We start from the raw sequence: 22867 nt of genomic DNA, 5'->3' as shown, positions 1-22867 counted from the left end.
GCACCAGTAAAAAGCCCTGCCCTTTGCTTACCTTCATTTCCTTGTGCTTTGGTGGGATTTGACACTTGCAGGCCTCTGTCAAAGGCCCATGTCAAAGAGCATGTTCCTGCTACTCCTGTCCTCTGTGGAAGCCCACATACAGCAACTACCATGGGAGGAAGCTGGGAAACAGAGGACATTGAAACGCAGGGGCTCCGACATGAGCTGGCCCAAGGCCTCTCTGAATTGCATTTTGCTGCTTTCCAGGACACGGGGCCAAGGCCATGGCAGGTACAGAGGCAGCAGAGGGCCAGGGCTGGGTGCATGCGTACAGACCTGCTATACAAACCAGCAGTGAATCATCACAGCAAGAGCCCTGGAGTTCCAGCATCCTGCTCTCCCATCCACTGAAGAAGTTGGGGAGGATGGAGGCAGCAGCTGCAGCTGTTGAGAGCTGCACTCCTCTCATTGCTCCCAGCACACCCCTTCCCTTGGGAATAGCTGGCCCCCAGTCCCACAGCCCCACGCGACCCAGCCCCTGCCCCAGCTGCAGCTCAGCATCCTTGCAGCACCAGGTCTTTGGCTACCCTAGGCAGTCCAGCTACTGCAGTTTTGCTGCCCTGGGGCCAACAGCTGCAGAGGCAGTTGCCTGCTTTGTCCAGGCCTTCGGAAGTAAGCAGGTCCACCCAAAGCATGGGAGTAAATACAAGCTACTGGCAGTCTTAAAAAAAAAAACCCAGAAAGCCCCACAGTAAGCTGGAGGCACCAGTGTTTGCTGGTCCAGCAGCGTGTGGGGCGGGTAGCTGCACAGGAAAACAGCAGCTTGGCCTCTCCGGAACATCCTCATTCTTTCTGAGGGATAGGACAGATGAGGCAAGGAAAATATGCTTTCCACCCGCCAAGAAGACTAATGGTAAAGCGTTGCCAGTTGGACTATACCTTGCGAGTTGCTGGACAAGCTCATTTCCCATTAGTGTCAGAGGGATTTCTGTGGGAGCTTAGCAACTGGCGTGCTGTAAGCCGTTACAGGGGTAACGGAGGGGGATGACAGGGGAACATATTAATGCAAATGCATGTCAGGCTGAAGCCATCCGTGGTCTGTATTAAGTAATGCATTCAGGTCACACTTCACAGATAGTAATGGTTGTACTTGAACAAATTAGTCCTCACCCTGACTGCTGGCTTTCTGCTTTACAGATGTGGCAGTACTATTAGTCAAAATATATTCTGCCCAAGTCTAAAATGGTATTTGCTGCTGCTTCTCTTTTCGAATGCCTTTCTTTTGTCCTCTTTTCAATTTAAATTCAATTTATTTATGTTTATCTAGATAACCTCCCATAAGTACTTTTAAATATAAATGTACTCCTCAATTTTCACTTCTTCTAAAGCTGTCAATAAAACATACTTTAAAACTACTCCGTGGCACGGATGAGCTCTTAACTTATCCAAATTTTCTCTTAAATACAGTGAGGGAGGTATTGCTCTGTTCTCTCATAAAAGGCATTGATGAGAGCAGCAGGTTCACGTGCTGGTCCCAAAAAGAACCTAGTTGGACTGAATGATGTCGTGCATGTTGGCCGCTAGATCTTTTCTGTCCTCAGCTTCCTGCTAAAACAAATCTATTTTGCTTGTTTCACATAGTAAATTTTTGTTGATCAATGTAAAGCTGAACGGTGCTGGTGGCTGACTCATTGCTCTTGGCTTGACTACTGCACAGCCTAATGACTAAAAGTGAGGTACTACCAACAAAAGGCCAGTAGCTAACAAAGGAAGAAACAAGGAAATAAAAGGCAATCTAGCAGCCATCATGTGGATAGAAAGTACTAAGAGCAGTCACTAATGTTTATGCCAAATCTAAGCTGTATTTACTTTTCCGATACAATTTATTCAGTCAGACACTTAGGTTTTGAAAATTGAATGCATAAACATGACACGGTAGAAATTAGCTGAGAAAAACATCTTAATATACAGCGCAGGAGTGCGTGGAGCACTTCTGATGATGAGGGAGCCTGGGTTCCTAAACAGTCATTCCCAAAGAATGCTAAAAATATTTGTGGGAGAGAACAAGCTGGTGAAATATGATTTTCTGAGCTGCTGTCTGCTTATTTAAAGCATAAATGATCTTACAGCATTTCTATGTGTTTTCTTTTCATATCAATGTTAAGCTTATCTTATAAACACATCTTCAGTACATAAAGTAAGTTAAAAACATCCATTCTAAAACTCGGATGCAAAGAGAATGTGGCTTGGATGCCTACTGGCATGAAGAGAGATATCCTGTCTTATTCTTTTTTGTTCTGTGGTACAGTTGTAGCATTATCTGGTATCCAGGCCTTTGAAGGATCTATTGTAAGCATGTCAAAGACTTTCAAAATTACTTTGGTTTTGTAAATATTAGATCACAAAAACTGAGGACTGAGTCCCACAGACTTTCATTAAACAATGTGTCCCATTATTGTTTTTCCTGTTTTGGAGTTGAAATTAAACTAGCATTACTAACACTTGGCATATTTATTCTTTCAATTATATATATATATAAAAAATCTGTTCTAATAATTATCATGTCTATAGAAATGTGCATTCAAGGTGCAGCTTAGACACTAACAAGTCACCATTGCATGCATCTTGGGCAGTCAGAGAGTAGAAGTGCCCTGCACAAGATCCTGATGTCCATGATGGAACTTGGGTGAGACAGGACTGCTGTCCCGTGATCAGTGTCTCACCTCCTTAGTGACCTGGGCAGTCTAGGACTAACAAACTATGGGACAAGTCTTCCACTTAGCAGTTCTGCACATGGGAAGAGAGCATTCCCACAGCCAGTGGTAACTCGCCTAGCCGCCTTTCTGGCTAACACCCACTGGGGCTGTTGGTGGAGTATGAGCATGAAGGCTGTGTGGTTGGAGGTTAGGAATGGCTGAGCCTGAATCTGGAGTCCATACTAAAACTTGACAAGGATCTAAGGATGGGACAAAGATGTAGAAGTGGGAAGACAACAAATCAGCAGCTCATTGTAAGAAAGAGGTCAAAAAGAAAGAATGGGCATAAAACCCTCTGCCCCCTTGCCCCTGACTTAGTTGCAGAAAATCATAGAATCATAGAATAGTTTAGGTTGGAAGGGACCTTTAAAGGTCATCTAGTCCAACCCCCCCTGCAAGGAGCAGGGACATCTCCAACCAGATCAGGTTGCTCAGAGCTCCGTCCAATCTGGCCTTGAACGTTTCCAGGGATGGGGCATCCACCACCTCTCTGGGCAACCTGTTCCAGTGTTTCACCACCCTCATTGTAACAACTTTTTTCCTTTTATCCAGTCTGAATCTGCCTCCCTCTATTTTAAAACCAACACCCCTTGTCCTAACACAACAGGCCCTGCTAAAGGGTTCCTCCTCATCTTTCTTATAAGCTCCCTTTAGCTACTGGAAGGTTGCTATGAGGGCTCCCTGGAGCCTTCTCTTCTCCAGGCTGAACAGCCCCAATTCCCTCAGCCTGATCACGGTCATTCTGATGCTGGCATGTACTTGTCAGTCCCCCTCCTTCAGATTCCTTCTAAAGGGTGGCAATGCTCAGTTGCTATCCTTTACTCTTCTGGTACCTCATGGTGCAAAGGTCAGTGTCCTCACCTAGGAGGTCTCACCTTGCTGAAGACCAGAATCTCACTGACCAGTGGAATTCCTGCTATTTTTAGCATCATTTTTAAAAAGTTTGAGAAATTAGTACTAACATTGTATTAGCTAGCAAAAGTAGAATAGGCTGGTTTTGAAATGAAGCACTCAAAAACTATGAAGCGTCACAATTAAGAGTTACCTGGTAATTTGATCTCATTATGCTTATTCATTACGACATTTTAAAAACAAGTGTGAGTCCACTTTATTTATGCTGACAGTTTTTCAATGCAAATATTTGTGTGAAGCTATTCATTTCCACAGTGCTTGGTACCATAAACAGTCATCGCAACAGCAGCACTTGCTAGGTATTTTAACTTCATTTTACAGATGGGACAAACTTCTTCAAAGCCAAGTGGCAAGCGCATCTGCAAAGCAGGTTTAGAAGCTAGGATATCTTGCTATGTTTTCCTTAACCCAAATGACTCTTCCTCCTGAGCCAGAGCAGTACATAAAATATATAGGGTGGGGATGAAATCTTGTCTCTACAGAAATTACTATAACTCAGACATTATGGTGCAGATCTGTCTAAGTTACTCTGTTCACCAAACCAAATTGCTTACAAATTGGCACGCTAACAAATATCAGCATTTATCAAAATTAAATCCATATGTTGTTCAAATCCATGTATCATCAACTACTTCCAGATGTAAATATCCATGGATAGTTTTAAGGAACCTCAGTTCTGCAGTCAGTTTCCATCATGACTCTCAGAATTAGCACTGTTCTCAAGAGATACACAACAACATTTGGTCTCTTCAGGAAACAATACTTGTTGCTTTCCTTAGAGCCAGGTATCCTGTGACCACATCTGAAGGGAGCATCCGAATATAGGCAAATTCTTCAATAGTACTAAATCTCAGCTTGCTCTGGGGATCTGTGTAACTTGCCTGAAAAAGAAACAATGGCAGGGACACTAGTCAAATAAAATCTCGAAACAGAATAGTAAAAAAAGCATCTAATGACAAGACCACAAAATAGTGAGTTTCTTTTCCCAGTAACAGCACTACTGTACTACCATGTGACCAGAAGTTTGTACTTTTTTCTTTCTCCTTGTGTCAGAACTTATGAGAAGTTAACAGACCCCTATAAAATCCCATTAGAAATGCATTAAACATAACGGAGAGCTGAAATAGTTTCATACACAACACAGCGCAAAAGAAATTCCTCAACTCTCTAAACTCACCCTAGCAACTCCGTGCTTTGTGCAGTTTCTCTCAAGGCAGCTCTCCAAAGAGTCGGGCTGCTGCCAATAAATTACCCACAAAGAGGCTGAATTATGGGTGCCCTGATAGCTTTGGACTGATTTTTCTCTTCCTGCATACAACTCAGCTTTTAATTTACTTTAAAGTGGTTGTTAAAGCAAGGGAGTCTCAGCTTATGGTTCTGTGACTGAACTGATAAGAAATTTGAACTCAGCCTTGTGCTTTGCTACAGACGCCTGCTTTCAGGATAGCAGCCTGGCCAGCTAACCCTGGGCTACGCGTGTCTCCTCTGCTATATTTGGACCCTGGGTGCCTGGGAGCAATGCCACTTTCCTTCCATCCTCTCCCCTGTTGCTACAGAAACCTTGAGCTTGGATGAGCTGGCGGGGCAGCACAGGGTACCACCTCTCCACCTTCAGCCTCCAGGACAATCACCACCCGGTCAGCACTGGGTTACCAAGTGCCTGCCAAGGCTCTGAAAGTGTCTTCCGTACCTTTCTTTAACAAGAGGTGGTGGCAGGCTGCAAGGCACAGGCAATTGAGATCCTTTAAGACATTGCTACTAAAAAAGGCCAGGAAGATTTGGAGCATTGCCCCCATCCATACTGTTGAAGTGCAGAGCCCTCTACCATTTTAATGTTGGAAACATCTGTTGACCATGGTAACAATCCAGTTAACTGCCTGGCCTGATGAGACTTAGCAGAAAATTGTTATTTGTGGCGTGTTTCTTTACAAAGAAATGCCACAAGGTTAATTAAATGTAGTCAGCTAACAGTCAAATTATCAATTCATTTTCAAACAAATTGCAAAGTTAGGACATCAGGAGTAAATTTATCCCTGGTGGTAACTTCATGGTTACAGCACGTATAAATTTATTTTTATTTCACACTTTAAATCTGGCCTCATGTAACAAAAAGTTAACTAAGTAGACTGCTTTTCAAATGTGCATAATTCTGTAATAAACTAGCCATGCAATATCTGCAATTTGTGTTGCGCACCAATCTAAGTTAAAAATATTATGGCACTTCTTCACCATTCTGGTATTTCGTATTAGGCTGTACTGTTTGCACACACTAAAGTATAGTAACTAGTCATTTATGCCATGACTTCAGTCTGAAAACAAACTTTACTGCTACTTCAGTAAGAATTAAAACAGATTAGAAAAGTAAAGTTTTTTCTTTTGCAGAGAAAACCTCTGTCATGTTTAGAAACTAAGTCAAAAGCCATTGATACATGCTCTTCAAATACAATAAATTAATTATCTCAATCTGTTTCTATAGTAACATGGCTGATCTATGTTCAGAAAAGGAAGACAAATATAAACATTTGAAGGTTTTGGTTTGGTTTTTTTTTTTTTAATCTGCTTTAAAATAAATTACTTTGTTTTGCATGTTAAAATATCTAAATACTCATCTTGCAAGTTTGGAAATAATAGTTGTGTTTTTCAGTGTCAATATAGTAGATAATAGCTTTTGAATTCTAGGCTGCCTTACAAATATAAATTGGCTGTTCTGCTTAGACCATTGGTAAATTTAATTCCATTTGTTTTATACAAAGAAAGAGAAAAGGATCGGTAGAATTTAATTGTGGCATTTAATATAACTGCAGGTATACCGATGAGAATGTTTTAATACACTTCTCTTTTTTTTTGTACCAGCTAGACCATTTAATTCTTCCGTAAATGGGTAATGTCAAGGAATTTATTTTATTTTTTTTTCTCATGGGGAATCCAGCATTCCCACAGAAAATACGTTATTACACAAATGCATTCAGATTTCACACAGAAAATACAGGCATGTTTTTCTTATACTGGATTTCTAAAATATTCTATTACCCCACATATCTTGCTGCTAGGAACTGATCTTGAAAATATATTTAGCACTTCTTATGAAACATTTCTGGCTTAGCAATTTAAAGGACACGTTGTCTCAGTTATCTTAATAAAGAAGATTTTTTTTAACACAGTATTTTTATAATAGTCTGGACAAACCTTGCAGGCCAGGTAAAATAGGAAACTTGACTCATGAAGCAATTAGAGGATGGAAAATTAAGGCAAAAAAAAAAGTGGAAAGGCAAAAAAAAAAGTGGAAAGACAAAAAAAGGAAACAAAAGCAGCACTGAATGGTTTCATATAGAAAGGAGAGCATTTATCTTGAGCTAGAATAGTTCAAGTACATAAATCACTGATGGAAAAGAGGAGCTGGTGAAGAAAAACTGAGGAACTGAAAAGAAGACTTATTTCCTACGGCTAAACTGACCCTTAGCTGGTAGGAACATGGTCTTCACTCACATCTATAGCCTGCATCATCACTTCACTATAGGGGCAACTACTGAGTAGTTTTGAAATGCATCCAAGGCCAGTGCTGGAAAGGATTATTTGGTTCTTTGGAGACACTGCAGTGAAAGTGACTTATGCCATTATGCCTTCTGCCCCACGTAAGCCCCTCACAGGTCAGAGATGTTGCGGCAACACTAGTAACACTTGGTGTCAATGCTACTAATACTCGCAAAGCAACACTAAGGGGAGAGGACAGGAAACACATGAACAACATTAAGTGACCCAGTATGGATTTTTTTTCTATTTTGGTGAAATCTACTCATTATTATTTCACACCTATTCCCCCTTCCTCCATCCACTGCATCTTTATATAAAGTAGGGGTACTCGTGCAAAGTTCCTTATTCAACTGATGCCTGCTCCTTGTCTGAAGACAAGTTGTTATTATGATGGTACGTCTGCCTGGCTGCAGGGAATTATTTTCCCTGGGTTTGTGAGCAGTCTCTGCCATTTGCTGTCTGCCAGTTCAATTGCAAGGGAGATGTTGCTTTCCCATTCCCTCCTGAACACCAAGGGTTACCAGCCTCAATTTGGGCAACTCACTCCATTTCCAAATCATGCGCAAAGGCACAGGCTGGAAACATGCCACTTTATAGGTGCCTTAATTAAATGTGTTACTTAAAAAATGAAAAAGTTAAAGAAAACATATGCTGTCCAATCAAGAACTCAAATGTTAGGATGAGTAGGATTATAGTTGATGCTATAGCTATTCTTTGATCTCTTGCACTGTGTATCTATTATAACGCAGTTCTTAATTAAGCGCTTATCCATTTTTTTTCCCAACAGAGACCTTCACCTAATTCAGTGTACAGAATGCAAGGTGCTGTGTTAACCTGCATCAACATAACAAATGTGTATATTTGCATGCATCTCTATTGAGATGATATCAGCCCTGCGAGGTGGGCTAGTGCCCTATGGATGAGAAACAGATTAAACTGGAGAAGGACCCAAAAATTCTGTTTAAGGCTATCTGACATTACAAAGTTTTCATTATTGTAGTTATTTAGTGTAAGCATTAGTTAACTCTTTTTATAGTCCAAAATACAACATTTCCATTCATTTCAATTGTAATAAATGCATAGGCTTCTGCAAAATAAATCACTGGGGGCTGAACGTGAAAAGTGAAAACATATGCTGTTACTAACACCTGTTTTGTTTTAAGTAAAATTATTCATGTCACATAGGAATAGTGTCAGTAGCAGATACAAATTTTTTGTTCAGCAGAATTCAATGCTTTTACTCATATTTTGTGCTGATAGAATCTTTGAGGAATTCAGGTGACAAATTGTAACTACCGAGACTTTTTAGAGCATGTACTAACTGTATCTAAGTCAAATGTGGTTGGTTGATTTTCCTTTTCTCTTTCTTTTTCCTTCAACAAAACTATGTAAAAGAGCCCATCCGTGGTACACAGGCTATACATTTGCCAAACTCCATGTTCCAGCTCTGAAGCATGGGAATATCTGAAATTCTCAAAAGTCCATGCCAAGGGACTGTCTCAGGCTGATTTGTTTGAGGGAAAGTTTGAAAGTAATGATAATAACATTGTTTTTTTTTTTTTTAACACATGCCAATCAATATAATTTTGCCTGATCTCATCTGCGCCCAGCTCTGGAGTCCTCAGCACAGGAAAGACATGGACATGTTGGAGCGAGTCCAGAGGAGGGCCACAAAAATGACCAGAGGGATGGAGCACCTCTCTTTGGATGACAGGCTGAGTGTTGGGGTTGTTCAGCCTGGAGAAGAGGAGGCTCTGGGGAGACCTTACAGCGGCCTTCCAGTACCTCAAGGGTGCTTATAAGAAAGATGAAGACAAACTTTTTATCAGGGCTGGTAGCGATAGGACAAGGGGTAACAGTTTTAAACTAAAAGAGGGTAGATTTAGACTAGATATAAGGAAGAAATGTTTTACACTGAGGGTGGTGGAACACTGGAACAGGTTGCTCAGAGAGGTGGTGGATGCCCCATCCCTGGAAACATTCAAGGCCAGGTTGGACGGGGCTCTGAGCAACCTGATCTGGTTGGAGATGTCCCTGCTCCTTGCAGGGGAGTTGGATTAGATGGCCTTTAAAAGTCCCTTCCAACCCTAACTATTCTACGAATCTCTGAAATTGCTGATCCATGTTTTTGAAACTTTCTCTAAAAGTTATAATGAAATAAATCAGCCTCAGGCAAACACTCAGCATGGAAAGTCTGTGTGGTTAAAGCTTGCTTGGCAAAGTTAAAAATCATGGAGACTGTGGGCCACCAGCTTTCACTCTAACAATTTGAAGAATTCGAAATGATGGGGACCAATGCAGACTCTACAGCTGGGAGAGTGGTGTGATAGGAGTCACCCAGCAGGACAAGGTATTTAATCTGTCCTGACACGTATTAACAACCTAAGGATTTTGTGATGTAGTGACAGTATTTGGGGTTTGGTACTAAATCACTGGAAAACTGTTAAAGACAAGGCTAAATAGGAACCTCAGCAAGTGAAGCTTTTACAAAAGCATGCACCAGCTTTATTTCACTGTGGAAAGTGAGATGTCAGTTTTGAAGAGAAAAATGAAATACTTACTGGAAGTCCTGAAATGTCCGAATATTTCTTGGCAGGCTTAAAGGAAGGAGGAGCATCAATATTAAAATCTAGAGGAAAAAACAAAGGAATAAATTCAATGTGCTACTCAATACAATGTGCTTTCTGAAGTCTCTATTAACTAGCAGCACTAAGGCAAAAAAATATGAAGCAGAATTACCTCTGAAAACATTTAGCCTGTTACCACTGTAAACAACAGCCTGATTTTGCTCACCTCTCTAAGTAAGAGCTCAGTAAGCAAAACTGCCCTCCCCGAAAGGAAAAATGCGAGAGCTGTTTGAAAGGTGTTGATTTCTTCCAAGTCTTAATGAATTCCCTTGCAGTCAGTTATTTGCAAAGAACAGTCATTATCAAATGCATGGTGTATGTTAAGACCATGAAACTTTGCTCAAGATTGCAGCTCTGAAATACTATAATCCTGAAAAGCAAAGTAATCTTTTAAATCAGTTAAATCGTTAAGCATGTACCACTTTAAGCCCAGTCAATGACCTAGAAAATTGTCTGAATGTTTAAATTAAATTATGGGAATTGCTGTTCTTTGGTGCCCTTTAGATAGCAACTCTCATTCATAAACATTTTTAACATACAGTTGCTATGTTTAAATAGTTAAATCCCCAATTTTGCATGTTTAATCCCCAATTTTGCATGTTTACAAAAATATCTTGTACCTGACTCATTTCTTTCCTCCTTCCTGATCTCCCCTGCACCTCATTCAGATGCTATGATCAATTCAAATGCTCCATGCATATCAAATTTCTAACTCATCATCTCATAATTCAAGAGACACTAATGCCACAGACAGCTGGTTTTAAATATGCAACTGAATTTCTTTTCCTACCTTCTTAAAAAAAAAGCCTGTAAATTTACTGTTACAAACAGAATGTAATAGAAACAGCAACATCAGCAGATTGTCAGTTACAATAGCCAGGAACACACAGTAGTCTGCATTTTTCTGTAACAGTTGCGTCTAAAACACTTCAAAAAATGGCAAGCTATTTTTGGATAAAGCACCAAGTCTGACAAAAAGTATATGCATATGCTCAATTCTGAGATGCCTCTACTTGCTTAAGTAAAATCTGAGGATTACATTCTGTTTCCAGCTATGATCAACAGTACCGTGCTTTACAAGGAGACCTGAAGTACATCTAGATAAAGACCACTGCTGCAACTCTGCTCCTGTAGATGTACACCAGTGAGCTGTAATTAGGACTGCTAATATTGTAGTTTCAGCTGTGCTGAACTAAACAGTGGATGTAGGATTTAAATCTCCCAAGAATCTAGGATAAGGAGCTGGATAGGAAGCTTGGGCTGAAGTCTAAGCTACTGCAGGCATGTGGCTGAGCAGCATCTATTTGAAAATAGTTCAAATAGAGCTAATCAAGCAGCAGCCAACCATCAGAAGACATCTGGGCTGTAAGCAGAGGAGGCGGCTGCTCAGCAGTGAAGAAGTGCCAAAAACCTGATGGGAATAAGGAGTTTCCGACCTGGTTCGGATAAATACATTTCCTTTATTTAACTCTCTCCCTAAATGTATTTGCATTTTGTCACAATACTCCAAATTATTTGCTTCCCCGTACTTTTCACTTAGGGCTGGTGAGAGTGATTGGACTAGTCTTAAATGTACTACTGGCCCCTGTTCAAGCAGGATACTGCATGCACTGATGAAATAACTTAGGTTTGTTTTAAAGAAAGTTATTTGTGTGGATTTTATTATTTATAAATACATGCAAAGCATCTAAGCAGCTTACAGCTAGGATCATTTAGTTGCCATGGCAATGCCCTTTCAGAAGCAAGAATTTGTTTTAGGTTCTTCCAAGTTCTGTTCTTCTTGCCAGCGGCTGCTCCACCAATGCCAGAGTGCTAGAATTAAAAACACGGTGTTTAGAGAAAAAATAAATAAAGAATACTATTTCAGAGCGTGACACCTCTATTTCATAGTCTTTCCGATACATCTCATCTTGTCATGAACTATTTGTTATCCTCACTTATTTCATCAGCAGGCTAATATACTGTACACTTTAATCTTGGCTGCAAGAAAAAACAAAGCTTTTTGAACTGTGTCAAAGCTACTATGTTTAGGATTAACTGAAGGAAATGAAAATCTGCTTTTTACATGGAAAGAGAAAATCAATGTGGTTAGGTTTAGCCCGAGATTACAGGATTCTGTATGTGCTTCCCATTGTATTAGAACTTATTACTATGAAGTTGTGTCTAAAATCGTGATTACACAGCTAAATTTTCTTTCTCCTTTTTATTGCATATTACAGGGACAGCTCTAGCTCCTTTAAATTATCTGTGACTGCAGAAAACACAACTGATCTTGCAATATGTAATGAATATTAAGAGAAACTTTCTGGAAATTTTATTTTTCTTTCAAAGAATAGATGACAGAAGAATAGAAAAAGTGTAATAAATAGAATGTTGGCTGCCAAGACAATTTTGCATTGTGAAAGGTACACTAATGGAAGGCTTGCCACAGGTACTATAATGGCAGTTTCAGTTATCAAATGTGATTGCTACAGAGTAATTTATTATATCCCTCTAGAGACAGAAGCTGCACAACATACTGTACTGCTTCTAAATGATCAAAAGACACAGATTTACAGCTTTACTTCAGAAAGTAAAATGTTCTTACAACTGCGAAGTTGTTGTTATCTCTGTTAATAATTACTACCTGCCACATCAGTCTCATCAAAACTCAGCAAAGTTCTGCAAACACACTTCTGCTGTGATTGGTTTATAAATAAGCCTGTTAAATCGCTGAGAATGACGGAAGGAAGGATTCAATGAGAAAGCTTGTTTCTGTAGATGTAAGATACATTCAGAAAAGATGCTCATGAGCTGATGATATATCAGATTTTGGCAATGCATATCCCATATAGAAAGAATATGCAAATGTTGGCTTTAAGAGTAACAACTTAGTAATTTAGAGATCATTGTAAAATAGAGACTGCTGGAATATGAGATGAAAATAATGTACTACATAAATAATTCAAAATCTTTACATGAATTTTCCCCCACATCATTGCAGAATGTTTTTTTTTTTTTTTCAGTAATGTGGTTTCTCAACAGCAATTATTAGGTTTATACAAACTTATGCCTCCTAGGAATGAGGCTGAGTATCACCTCATGTATCTACAGTAAAATGGCAATGACTGCCAAGAGTAAATGAACCAAGCTACCTCTGCACGAGTGAAGTTCAGGGAAAGCTGGAGTTAGGACAGGTGGAGCTATTCATCGCTCTACACAGTTGTCAGAAAGTCTTCTTCTTGCCAAGGAATGCAAATTATATTCAAGAAGTTTAGAAAAACGTAGTTTCTTCCTTCTCTGCTTTTAAGTCTATCCTCTACAGGGAGCTAATGGTTCGAACTTGGGTGCATTCATGAGAGTTAGACATTATTAGATGTATTTTCTTCCTTTTAAAGCAAATTAGGCTGAAAGGATGCAAAAAGTCATCCAAATTGATGCTACCTGTTCATACTGACAAAAAGCTAGTTAAAACTCAATACATTTCTTCTCAAATTAGTTACTGTATTGGGGAGGACAATTTCATGTTTTTATTGTAACTGCTTATTATTTCTGCAGCAGTTGCCAAAGGCCTTGTACATTCATTATATTTCAAGCATGCAGACATTAGTATTGCCTCCTTGGAAATGGTAACGTTCTCTAAGAAATGAAGAATCAGCACAAGGCCTCATAGCTATTTAAATCCTATACGGAAGCCACATGGAATGCCTCGGGGTGTAGGCAAACGGAGCTTTTCCAATAAGCCCCATTTCTCAAAGACGCTGTGCTCACTGGAGGATTAGAGTGAGCAAAGTATGTAGTTGTTTGAATGTCCCTCTCATGATAGAAGTCATGTGCAAAGCGGGCATAGAATAACTTGCAAGTCAGAGATTAATTTTATACCCTCTGCCAAACCTGTGCTTAGTGAGCTGTGCAATGCCTGATTACTCAGGTTTTATGCTGTGAGATATTGTATCTTATTCATACAGGATGAAATCTAGGATAAAATCCTTCTTTCTAAGTACTGGCTTAGGACCAGCAGTCTGAGAAGTTTGCTACTCTAGAAGGCATTTGTACAGTGTGCCAATGACTTGGTCCTGGCACAGCAAGATAAAAAGATATTAAAAACAAATCCAGCAGTGACAGCATTACTAGCTCTAGTCTTCCTTCACCTTATCCCCCACTTTAAACCTCAAAGTGTTTTAGCAGCCTGTATTTCGTCAGCTGTCAGAGTTTACATGGCTCTGAACGCCAGCAGGCCAGGCTTCTGGGGAGCACAGAGCGTTTACTTCTAAGTCTAGCAATTACTGGAAAAACAGACACCACAGGTCTGTTAAAAGTTTCAGGGACCGGGAGAGGAGCAAAATACCAGTTGCTAATAACTCTCTGCCTGATTTCTAGTTCAATTGCTTTGCAGCCTGCCTTGGCTAGGAACTGGGAAATGGGATTCCTACATTCACAGTGGAATAAATTGTTCCTTTCTAGCCACAGTAGTTAGTGAGGTACCACACCATAAAACTTCTGCACTTACCTTAATCTAGTAGTTTTTCTGACTCGGTTCCAGAATTTAATGTAATAGTTCTGCCTCTGGACCAATGCCATTTTCATGCTGTAATATAGTGTGCACTTTCAACCATAGTGTGGCATGGATGTGAGGCGAATTTCTTAAAAATTGCCGACCCTTTACTTGGCTGTTAAGCTGACATTCTTAATATTTACATTAGCAATATGGTTAAATAGAATCCTAGTTAATGTTTTATTTGAAGAGTTGAGAATTTCAAATTGTTAAAATAATACACTTACAATGAAGTTTGGATCTTTAAATGGTAATGGCTTGACAGTTGTTTCCACTGATCCTGTGCTGGAGTCTATGTTCAGAAATTTGTTTTCATTCATGGCCTCTCCACCTGCGCTCTGAAGAAAAAATACAATCTTATTGCTTGTTACTTTGTGCAAGTTTAACCAGAGACAGAGCTGTCTGCTGTATTACCTACCTGTTGCCTTTCTATCTCTTTTGAATCTTTAAAGATGTTGCATGGCAGCAGTGGGGCAGCATGAAACACAATATTTTCCAAGCAATTTAAAACTTATACATAAAGAGGAAGAGGGGAATAGATTGGCCAAAGCCTACTGAGTAAAAAACAGCATCGGTTTATTTCGGTATTAATGAAAGCCGTTTCTATAAAGTGCAAGAGAGCATGTGAAACCAGAAACAGCAGAAATGTACATTGGATTTGTTTCAGAATGTTCAGTATTAGACCATTAACAGGAATATATAAAATTTATAAAAAGTTTTTTGTCAAAGTTCTAAAGAATGATCGATTAATCAATCAGTTTATTCTCCATATTTGGCTTCAATCATGCCTGAATGAGGACCGAGGGGAAAAAAAAAGATTTTATTATATATATAATTTTTATATACGAGCCTCACAAAATCTACATTGGTACTAGCTGGTGTTTTCTAGGCTTTTCTTTACGGTTTATTTATATAGCAGGAAGAGCAGTTGGAGAGGTGCATGTGTGATTGGAAAGCTAAAAAGTTGTGTGGCAGTCTAAACAATTTCTCATAGTTCTGCATGGGGGAGTCTATGTTGGTTTTATTTTGCAAGTGTCCTGTAAAGTCTCCACACTACCAGAACTAGCCCATCCTACATACATAATTGTTCCTCATGAAATCCTGATCCACGCTGAAGCCAATGAGAATTTTGCCATTGAGTTTGGCAGTTGAATTAATAGGGTTACTTACCTTGATTCTTTTTACTTGAAGAACAAAAAGCCTGGCTAAAAGCTAAATCAATATTTACTGAACGGGTGGTTAAAATGTTTCATTACCTTCAGATAGATAATACTTAGAACAAAAAAGTGTTTTCCCACAAAAACCTGCACTGCAAAACCTTCCATGTTGATACAATTCTCTTTTAAGTAGAATAAAAATTATCATTATTATTAGTGAATTAGGGGAGTACTTCTAGAAACTGAGACTATACAGCAAAGGCATATCCTTCTCCATGTGATTACAAGGGAAGTGTTTGTATTCTTAACTACATGCATAAGTAATTACAGGATTAGGAACTAGGCAAGTTGAACACTTTGGAGAAATACATCAGTTACTCAACAGTGCCTCGTTTTAACATAGCAAAGAGAGGTCTTAAATATTCAAAGTATGGTATAAAGAAGCATTCAAGTAAAATAGTTATGTTTCTAGTGTCTTATTAAAATATATGAACAGAGATGATCTATTTTCAAAACGACAGTAAGTCCACCGTAAGCTTATAGTTCAGGGGATACTGCCATAACATCAGTGGAAGCAGCACTGAAGTCTGTAGCTTAAACTTGATTCTTTCGTTGTGGAGGACAACACTAAAAGGCAGTGACTGTCACAGAAACAGAAGAAATGCACATGGATGTTTAGAAACATATGCATTATGTGACAGTGAGCAGAGAAAATAGTATTTTTAGCAATCCTGATTAAAGTGGCTTTAGACATCGAGTTGCTATGTTTCAAACTATATTCTTGCACATGCACGCTTCCAACACTTCAGATTTCAGCAGCAAACATTAAAGTAAATCTTAAGAAGGGCAAGGCTTGAGATACAAGATTATTTTTGATTCATAGATTATCTCTGATACTGCTCATTATCAATGTAAATTCTGTAAGTGGAGGAATTGGCACTCTCAGTTATGATTCAAAGCGTTCTCGCCTTTTATTTGCGACCATTTCTTCTGCGTGCATTCAGTGCTAATCTTGCTGGCGCATTGGGAAGGAAAGTAAGAAACCGTTCCCGGCAGGACAATTCCTGAATGTAAATTCTACACGTCATTTCTTTTCCGGACCAACCCCTAAAGGATTTCAGGTATTAGAGCTGTTAAGAGTCAGGATAACTCACGTTACAGGCCAGATGTTAATTTTGTTTGTGCTAGTATCCCTTGCACAGTGGCAGAGGCAGCAGGATCCAGAGCAGCAGCTACTGCTCTTCTGAGCCATGTGGACACCCAAGCCGTCCTCCAGTCCCTCTGAGACATAACACCAGCAGGAGCTTCTGGATCTGTCACGAACAATCTGAGAGCAGTGGTTTCCTGTCCAAGGCAAAGGGTGCAGGCTTGTGTGCAGGATGTAAAGTAGCTTGCATACCACAGTGGTATGCAATTGATACTGTGATTTCAGAGCCCTGTGATAGACTGGGAGGCAAACAGGACTGAGTACTATGATCCCAGTTAAATGCTGGAACTGAGATAAAGACACACTGTAGAGGCATGCCTGTTCCCTCATGCAGCATTGCTTGTATGAAAATTCTGATTTTTAGCAGTAGCACTACGGAAGAAAGATACTCAGCTAATGTGCTTTTCTTTCTGGAAAAAACATTAACAAGTTGAGTAGAAGCACTGCTTCCAGAATAAGGTGCTACTGCACAAAGGAGTGAACTCTGGCAAGTACAGAGCTTTGAAATGCTCTTTCTGTACAGCCTGCAAAAGTCTCAGCTGATATCCTCAGCACCTTCTCAGCCACAAACTGAAAGTGTCTCAACAATCTACAATCTGTCCAGCCTATGTTTTAAAATTCCAGGATTTAAAGCATAAAAAACATAATTTAATGTTTCAGGTTTGGCTTTTGAAAGTTTTTTTAAGGGCAGGAAGAGATGCCAAATTAATTTTCACCAATATGGATCTACCTTTGTACTGCAAAACCAATGTTTCCTGAAAGTGAATAATATAGTGATAATACAAAACATTATTTACAGCTCGAAAGAAGATTCTGTAGTGAACAATTACTGTACAGTAAAGGTAATCTTTTAAAAATAAACTTTTAACAGTAGTTGAACAAATCTCTCCCAAATGTGCTTGTTTGCTTCTTCACTGTCATGTGTTGGGGCAAACAAACAGGAATGAATTCAAATTCCCTTTGTAATCCTATGAAGCGATGACGGTCTCGTGAGCGCAATGCGGAAGCGCCTGTCACCGGGGAACATGTACTGCTCAATGTGTACTGTAACCCGAAGTCACGTCTGGGGTAACTTCCCCTTCCTGCCCGATTCACAACCAGACCCCAGCACTTTTTTTCTAGCCAGCCAGTCTCTTAGCTAACTCACTCACCCTCAGTGTCCTAGGATAATCCCAAATGCTTTGCAGTAGGGCTTGAAAGAAAGTGTAACCATGGCTGAAACTTATGATAGCTTCTTTTTAACTGATTCTGTAATGTAAACATCCTTTATGGGGAGCTCAATATACACTTCAAGGAGAGAGACAGTGAAGCAGCTTTTACTGTGCACTTTATAACTAAATTGTGTCTTTTAAACAGTGGTGTATGTAACCAGGGCTCCAGGGAATTTGTGCTACAACAGTCACTAAGCAGTCTATGTTTTTCTCCATAGGCTGCTGAAGATAACAACAAAGACTTTGGAATGGCTTTAGATTTACAGGGTACATCTGCACTGGCAAACGACTGCAGTAGAGCTGCACACGCTTACGCTAATTTTACCCCAAATAACAATAAAAACACTACAGTCAACACTGCAGCTAAGCCATCAGAAACTACGTTTACCCTTTCCCATCAACTCTTCCCCTGGCTGTTAACCTCCACAGAAGTCCACGCTGCCATCACTTCTCATGTTACCTCCCTCTGTCCTCCTCCTCTTCTTCCTCCCAGTATCCTCCTTAGCCAGGCATAGAGCAACCTTGGCTGGAATGGCGTGTTTTAAAAGTTGTAAACAGCGGGTCAAAGACTTCTTATAGAACCACTTGTGCAATTTTATTCCCTCTATAAAGTTGTGTTTATGTGCTTTAGCTGAATTTTAACCACAACCACAGTGTGACAGGTTCTTTTTTTGCATTTGGTTTCACAAGACCATCTATTGACTATTCAGTGCGCCTGGGCGGGACACTGTCCTCCCCATTATGAACCAGAATGGGGTGACAGTCGCCAAGTGAGGAAGTTGACTGAGGGCTTCACTTGGTTAGGAGACAGCAAAAATTCAAGAGAGAGCGAAGACCTGCGGCAAACACTCAGGAGTCCTAAGAGGTTTGTTGTAAGAGCAGCCAAGACTGGGGAAGAGACCTGAGCTAAGCTCTGCTACCTTAACACTGGTTTCTTTTGAATAAAGCCAAACCCCAGGAATGAGCCTAGTTTGGACCCTACTGTATATGCTGTCTGTACTGGGAGAAAACACACATTGGGAGGCTGCCTATTCACATACTAGTTTCAATTTTAGGTTTGGGTAGATCTGTTCATCTTTTTCAGTATATTCTGTTCCAAATTCCCTACCACAGATGTATTGGTTTTCACATGATTTCCAAAGATTGCTCCATCTGTCTGGTTTTATTTAGGGAGAGACAAGCAAAACTTGGAGACCATGGAAGCTGAATTCTTTGTTTTGGATATGTCTAGGTGGAATTGGCATTGTGGGGTTTGGGATGGGTGTCTGTGATGGGACTACATACCAGGTGGAATTAGCTCATTATAAAAGTGCTTGTCTGAATCATCATTCTTCCCCCTACTCCATCCCAGCAAGGATTGAAACTGCGTAACAGAATAACTGATACATGCTGAAGTATCCTTTCTTACCTATTTACTTTTGGATTATATTCTATCATTTTTTTTCCCATGACTTTAGACTAATAGGACTTTAAGAAGTATAAAAAATATTACAAAATATGAAACATAGAAGTCAAAGACGTAAATGTGTACGTTTCTGGCGTCCTATCACTGCACACAATGCATGTCGTGGCTTAGAAAAAAAATGGATTTGCACATCACTGAAGGTACACTATAATAGTCAGTGGCCATTTTCACTAGATGTTACAGTTTTATGTCGTAAAACAGAATTTTAAAATAGAAGGTAAACTGAACAGTGTATTGTTAAAGCAAAACTTAAATGCATAAATAAATTCCATAAGAACTGGAAAGGGAGTTTCTAGTTGAAAAGAGCAAAACCAATACTGTAAACACTGATTCCCTCTGTTTTGTTTTCTGCAAATCATTAATTAGTCAGTCACTTTTAACACTGTATTGAGTACAGCATTATAGATGAAGGTGATTATGTATGTAGTTTTTTGGTTTTGTTTTGCTTCTGCATTCAGTATTTCTGATACTCTGGCTTTGTGATGACGAGGAGGTTGTATGTCACTATTGAAAAATAAGTAATAAGAGGAGTCTGGTTCTAAATCAAGCCCTCACACTTGGTGATAACTTTGCTCCAAGCACCAGATTTGGCTTGCTGAGGAACCCACTTGTCTCCAACCTTTGCACAAGAAGTTCAATAAATAGTTCAAATTATTTTTACTTACTTTTGGCAGCTGATTTGCATAATCACAATAATACTACAATTACATTCTTCATTTCATGGATACAGTTGTTTTAACTCAGCTGCAATAATGGCATATGTCTAATTATTCCTGTAGTAGGTTACTTCTAAAGCAGGAATTTCCAACTTGTAGAAACTTACTCAGCTCAGCTTTTAGCTGTGTTTAAGTTCTGTGACATCCTGACAAAGCTGTGGCATGCAGCCAGTGAAAAAATGGTAATTTATAAAATGGATGGAAAATAACTGCATTTTCACTAGTAGCCAATTACAGTGAGTGAATGAGAATCCCATGTGGAAACAGAGCACGAATGTCAGTAGATGACAGCAGTGATGATACGGGCAGACTTTTCAAAATTGGGAGTAGACTTTGAATGTCAGCTATTTAACAGAGTCCCAGCTAATACTGCTCATACTGGAAGATATATTAAGCTGTTTGATTAATATATTAGCTCTCACTGTATAACAAGCCTGGTAACAGGCTCTTGCACATTCTGGATATTTAATTCATTTAACTTTGCATCATGATATGACAGGAACCATTAAAACTTGCGCATGTACACTCTGGCAGGCAAAAATGCAGCTCTTTACATTGCTGGGAACAATTCACAGAGAAAGGTGTCAGAATTAGATGTGCTTATACTCAAGTTAAAATGACAGCTAAAAAATTTCTCATCACCTACATTATTAGCATAGTGCATTTCTGAAAGCAACCTCACTGAAGACTCAATAACAATGTAAGACTGAAGAAATAGCACTCTCTTGAAAAATATTAACTCTCTCCATATCTGTGACGTTTGCTGGAAAGACTTATTCAGTAACATGTATAATCATGTTTTTCCCATCTGGTTGCATTTTACTGGTTCTCGGATTCAGCAGGAAAAACTTTCTCCCTCTTCCTCTCCATTCACTAAAAAGAAGCCCAATACAATTTCGCCAGCCTTTTCTCTCACAGCACTCTGGTACATGGTAGCATTCTCAGAGCGTTCTTCCTTCACAGGAGATCCAACCTTATTTTGGGGTAGGATAAAAAAGATTTCAGCTGGAAAATGTTCAACTGCCAGGAAGGGAAAAAAACAAGTCTTTCATATTCACAGCAAATTTTGTTCCACAGGGAACTGAAAAACTCAATATACTAAACAAAAAAACCCTGAGTAGTAGCCAGCTGAAAACAGGTATTAAGTACAGTGCAGATCAACATCCCTGATTTCAAGCAGTGAGTAGGGTGTGCAAGACAGTCACGCATACAGTGTAAGTTGGCAGTAAATCCATTTAAGTCAATGGGTTTCATCATTGCCAACTCATCTTAAAAGACAAGGTTCCTGGTACAGGTTTCTGCTTCCACTGATATCAAAAGTAAATCTCTCAAATGCCCAACAACAAAAATAGTTTTGTTTAAATTACAAGATTGTCCTCAGATGCTGCTGGTGCATTCACTCATGGAGAAAGCCAAGGGAGGGTTGTTAAAAACAAACATAACAACACAAAGCTTGAATTAGATTGTTGAATTATTACAATAATCGTTTATAATTCCAAGTACATGTCACTAAATGTACTTCAGCTTCTTCTAAGCATTCCCCAGAGGACTTCTGAGTCACGTGTCAAACTACTTTTCTGTGCGAGACTTACAAAATCTGCCCTTCCTAAAGCAGCAGTTCTTTCCCTCTGACTTGCTCAGATTTCCGCTGAGCATCAAGAGTTAATCAACTATGCAAATTAACTCCAAACATATGACTAAAATTTATAAATAATCTCACCTGTTGGGTGTATAAGAGGGAGGAGGGAAGTGTTTGAAGCAGGACATGGAAAATATTTCAATTGCAATCTAAATAAATAAAGATAATACATAAAGACACATATGCTGTCCAGAAAGCAATCTGTACATTATGCTTTTGAAATTTTACACTGCTGTTTTGAGGTGATTTAAAACATCTTATATTCCAACTGCCTTAGAAAGGCTGAATAAAATTTTACTCATGCACTAAAAGATTGGACTGTCACAAAGTGATGGATGGCTTTTCTGTGTTCTCTGTAGGGCATTTCAATAGCATAGACTCCAAGTGCTCTTGATTAAAAGGTGACATTCTCATTTAGGGTCCCATCACTGCCTGAGCTTCAAACCATTATCATTCACCTGCCCTGGTGCTTCCAGCGACAAAATACTTACCAAAATGTATAAAATACTAATTACTTTAGTCACTTTGATAGAGGTATAAAGCACCCTAAAGCAAAGCTCTATTATGGTGTGTGAGGGTTTGAATTCAAAATTAAAAATGCAGCCAAAGGGAGAATAAGATTTTAATTACATTCTCTCTCAAACATTTCTTGAAAACCTAGAGGAAAAGGACCTAGCAATTTCATGACACGAGAACTCCCTTCTTACTAGTACTGTTCACTTAAGGAAAAAAAAATCTGGAAAAATTCAAGTTTACTTTGTTCTCTTCAAAATTATTAAACTTTCAAACACAGAAAGAGACTAACAAGCTTCAATAAAAAGCTTTGATTTCTTCTCAAGAGATTTCAGATGCTAAACATGTTTTTCCATTTAAAAACTTTCAAGCACTATGACAGACAAAGTTTTATAACTCACAGATATTTCAAGGAAAAAAAAAATTACTATTTTCTATGGGGAAAAGCCTCAAATAAAATGTAATTGGGACACAACTGTGAATAGCTTCACACTATCCCAGAAAAGCTTGGTTTAATTTGCATTTGCCACAAAACTCCCTTTGGCTTAAATAATTGCAAAGGATCTCTCACTTTTAGATTTCATTTGGTGGATTGGGACTATTCCGTGTTTATAACATTT

At 39.2% G+C, this 22867-nt stretch overlaps 1 protein-coding gene and 1 long non-coding RNA gene across 2 annotated transcripts in view; both read right to left on the bottom strand.

Moving 5' to 3' along the window:
• Positions 1-1819: 1819 nt before the first annotated feature.
• Positions 1820-22867, bottom strand: part of LOC147601726 (uncharacterized) — a 284880-nt gene continuing 263832 nt past the window's right edge. Inside the window, exon 2 of the long non-coding RNA XR_015257656.1 lies at positions 1820-3127. This is a non-coding gene — a long non-coding RNA (uncharacterized LOC147601726). The remainder of the gene's footprint in view (positions 3128-22867) is intronic.
• Positions 3770-22867, bottom strand: part of INO80C (INO80 complex subunit C) — a 31718-nt gene continuing 12620 nt past the window's right edge. Inside the window, exons 2-5 of the mRNA XM_086740441.1 lie at positions 14567-14677; positions 11506-11617; positions 9740-9807; positions 3770-4528 (exon numbers count right to left, since the gene is read on the bottom strand). Coding sequence (XP_086596567.1) covers positions 4397-4528; positions 9740-9807; positions 11506-11617; positions 14567-14677 — 423 coding nt within the window. The 3' untranslated portion in view covers positions 3770-4396. The remainder of the gene's footprint in view (positions 4529-9739; positions 9808-11505; positions 11618-14566; positions 14678-22867) is intronic.

Source organism: Chlamydotis macqueenii, chromosome 2 (assembly GCF_036417535.1).
Source record: "Chlamydotis macqueenii isolate bChlMac1 chromosome 2, bChlMac1.mat, whole genome shotgun sequence".
NCBI lineage: Eukaryota > Metazoa > Chordata > Aves > Otidiformes > Otididae > Chlamydotis > Chlamydotis macqueenii.
This window is presented reverse-complemented; position numbering and strand designations above follow the sequence as displayed.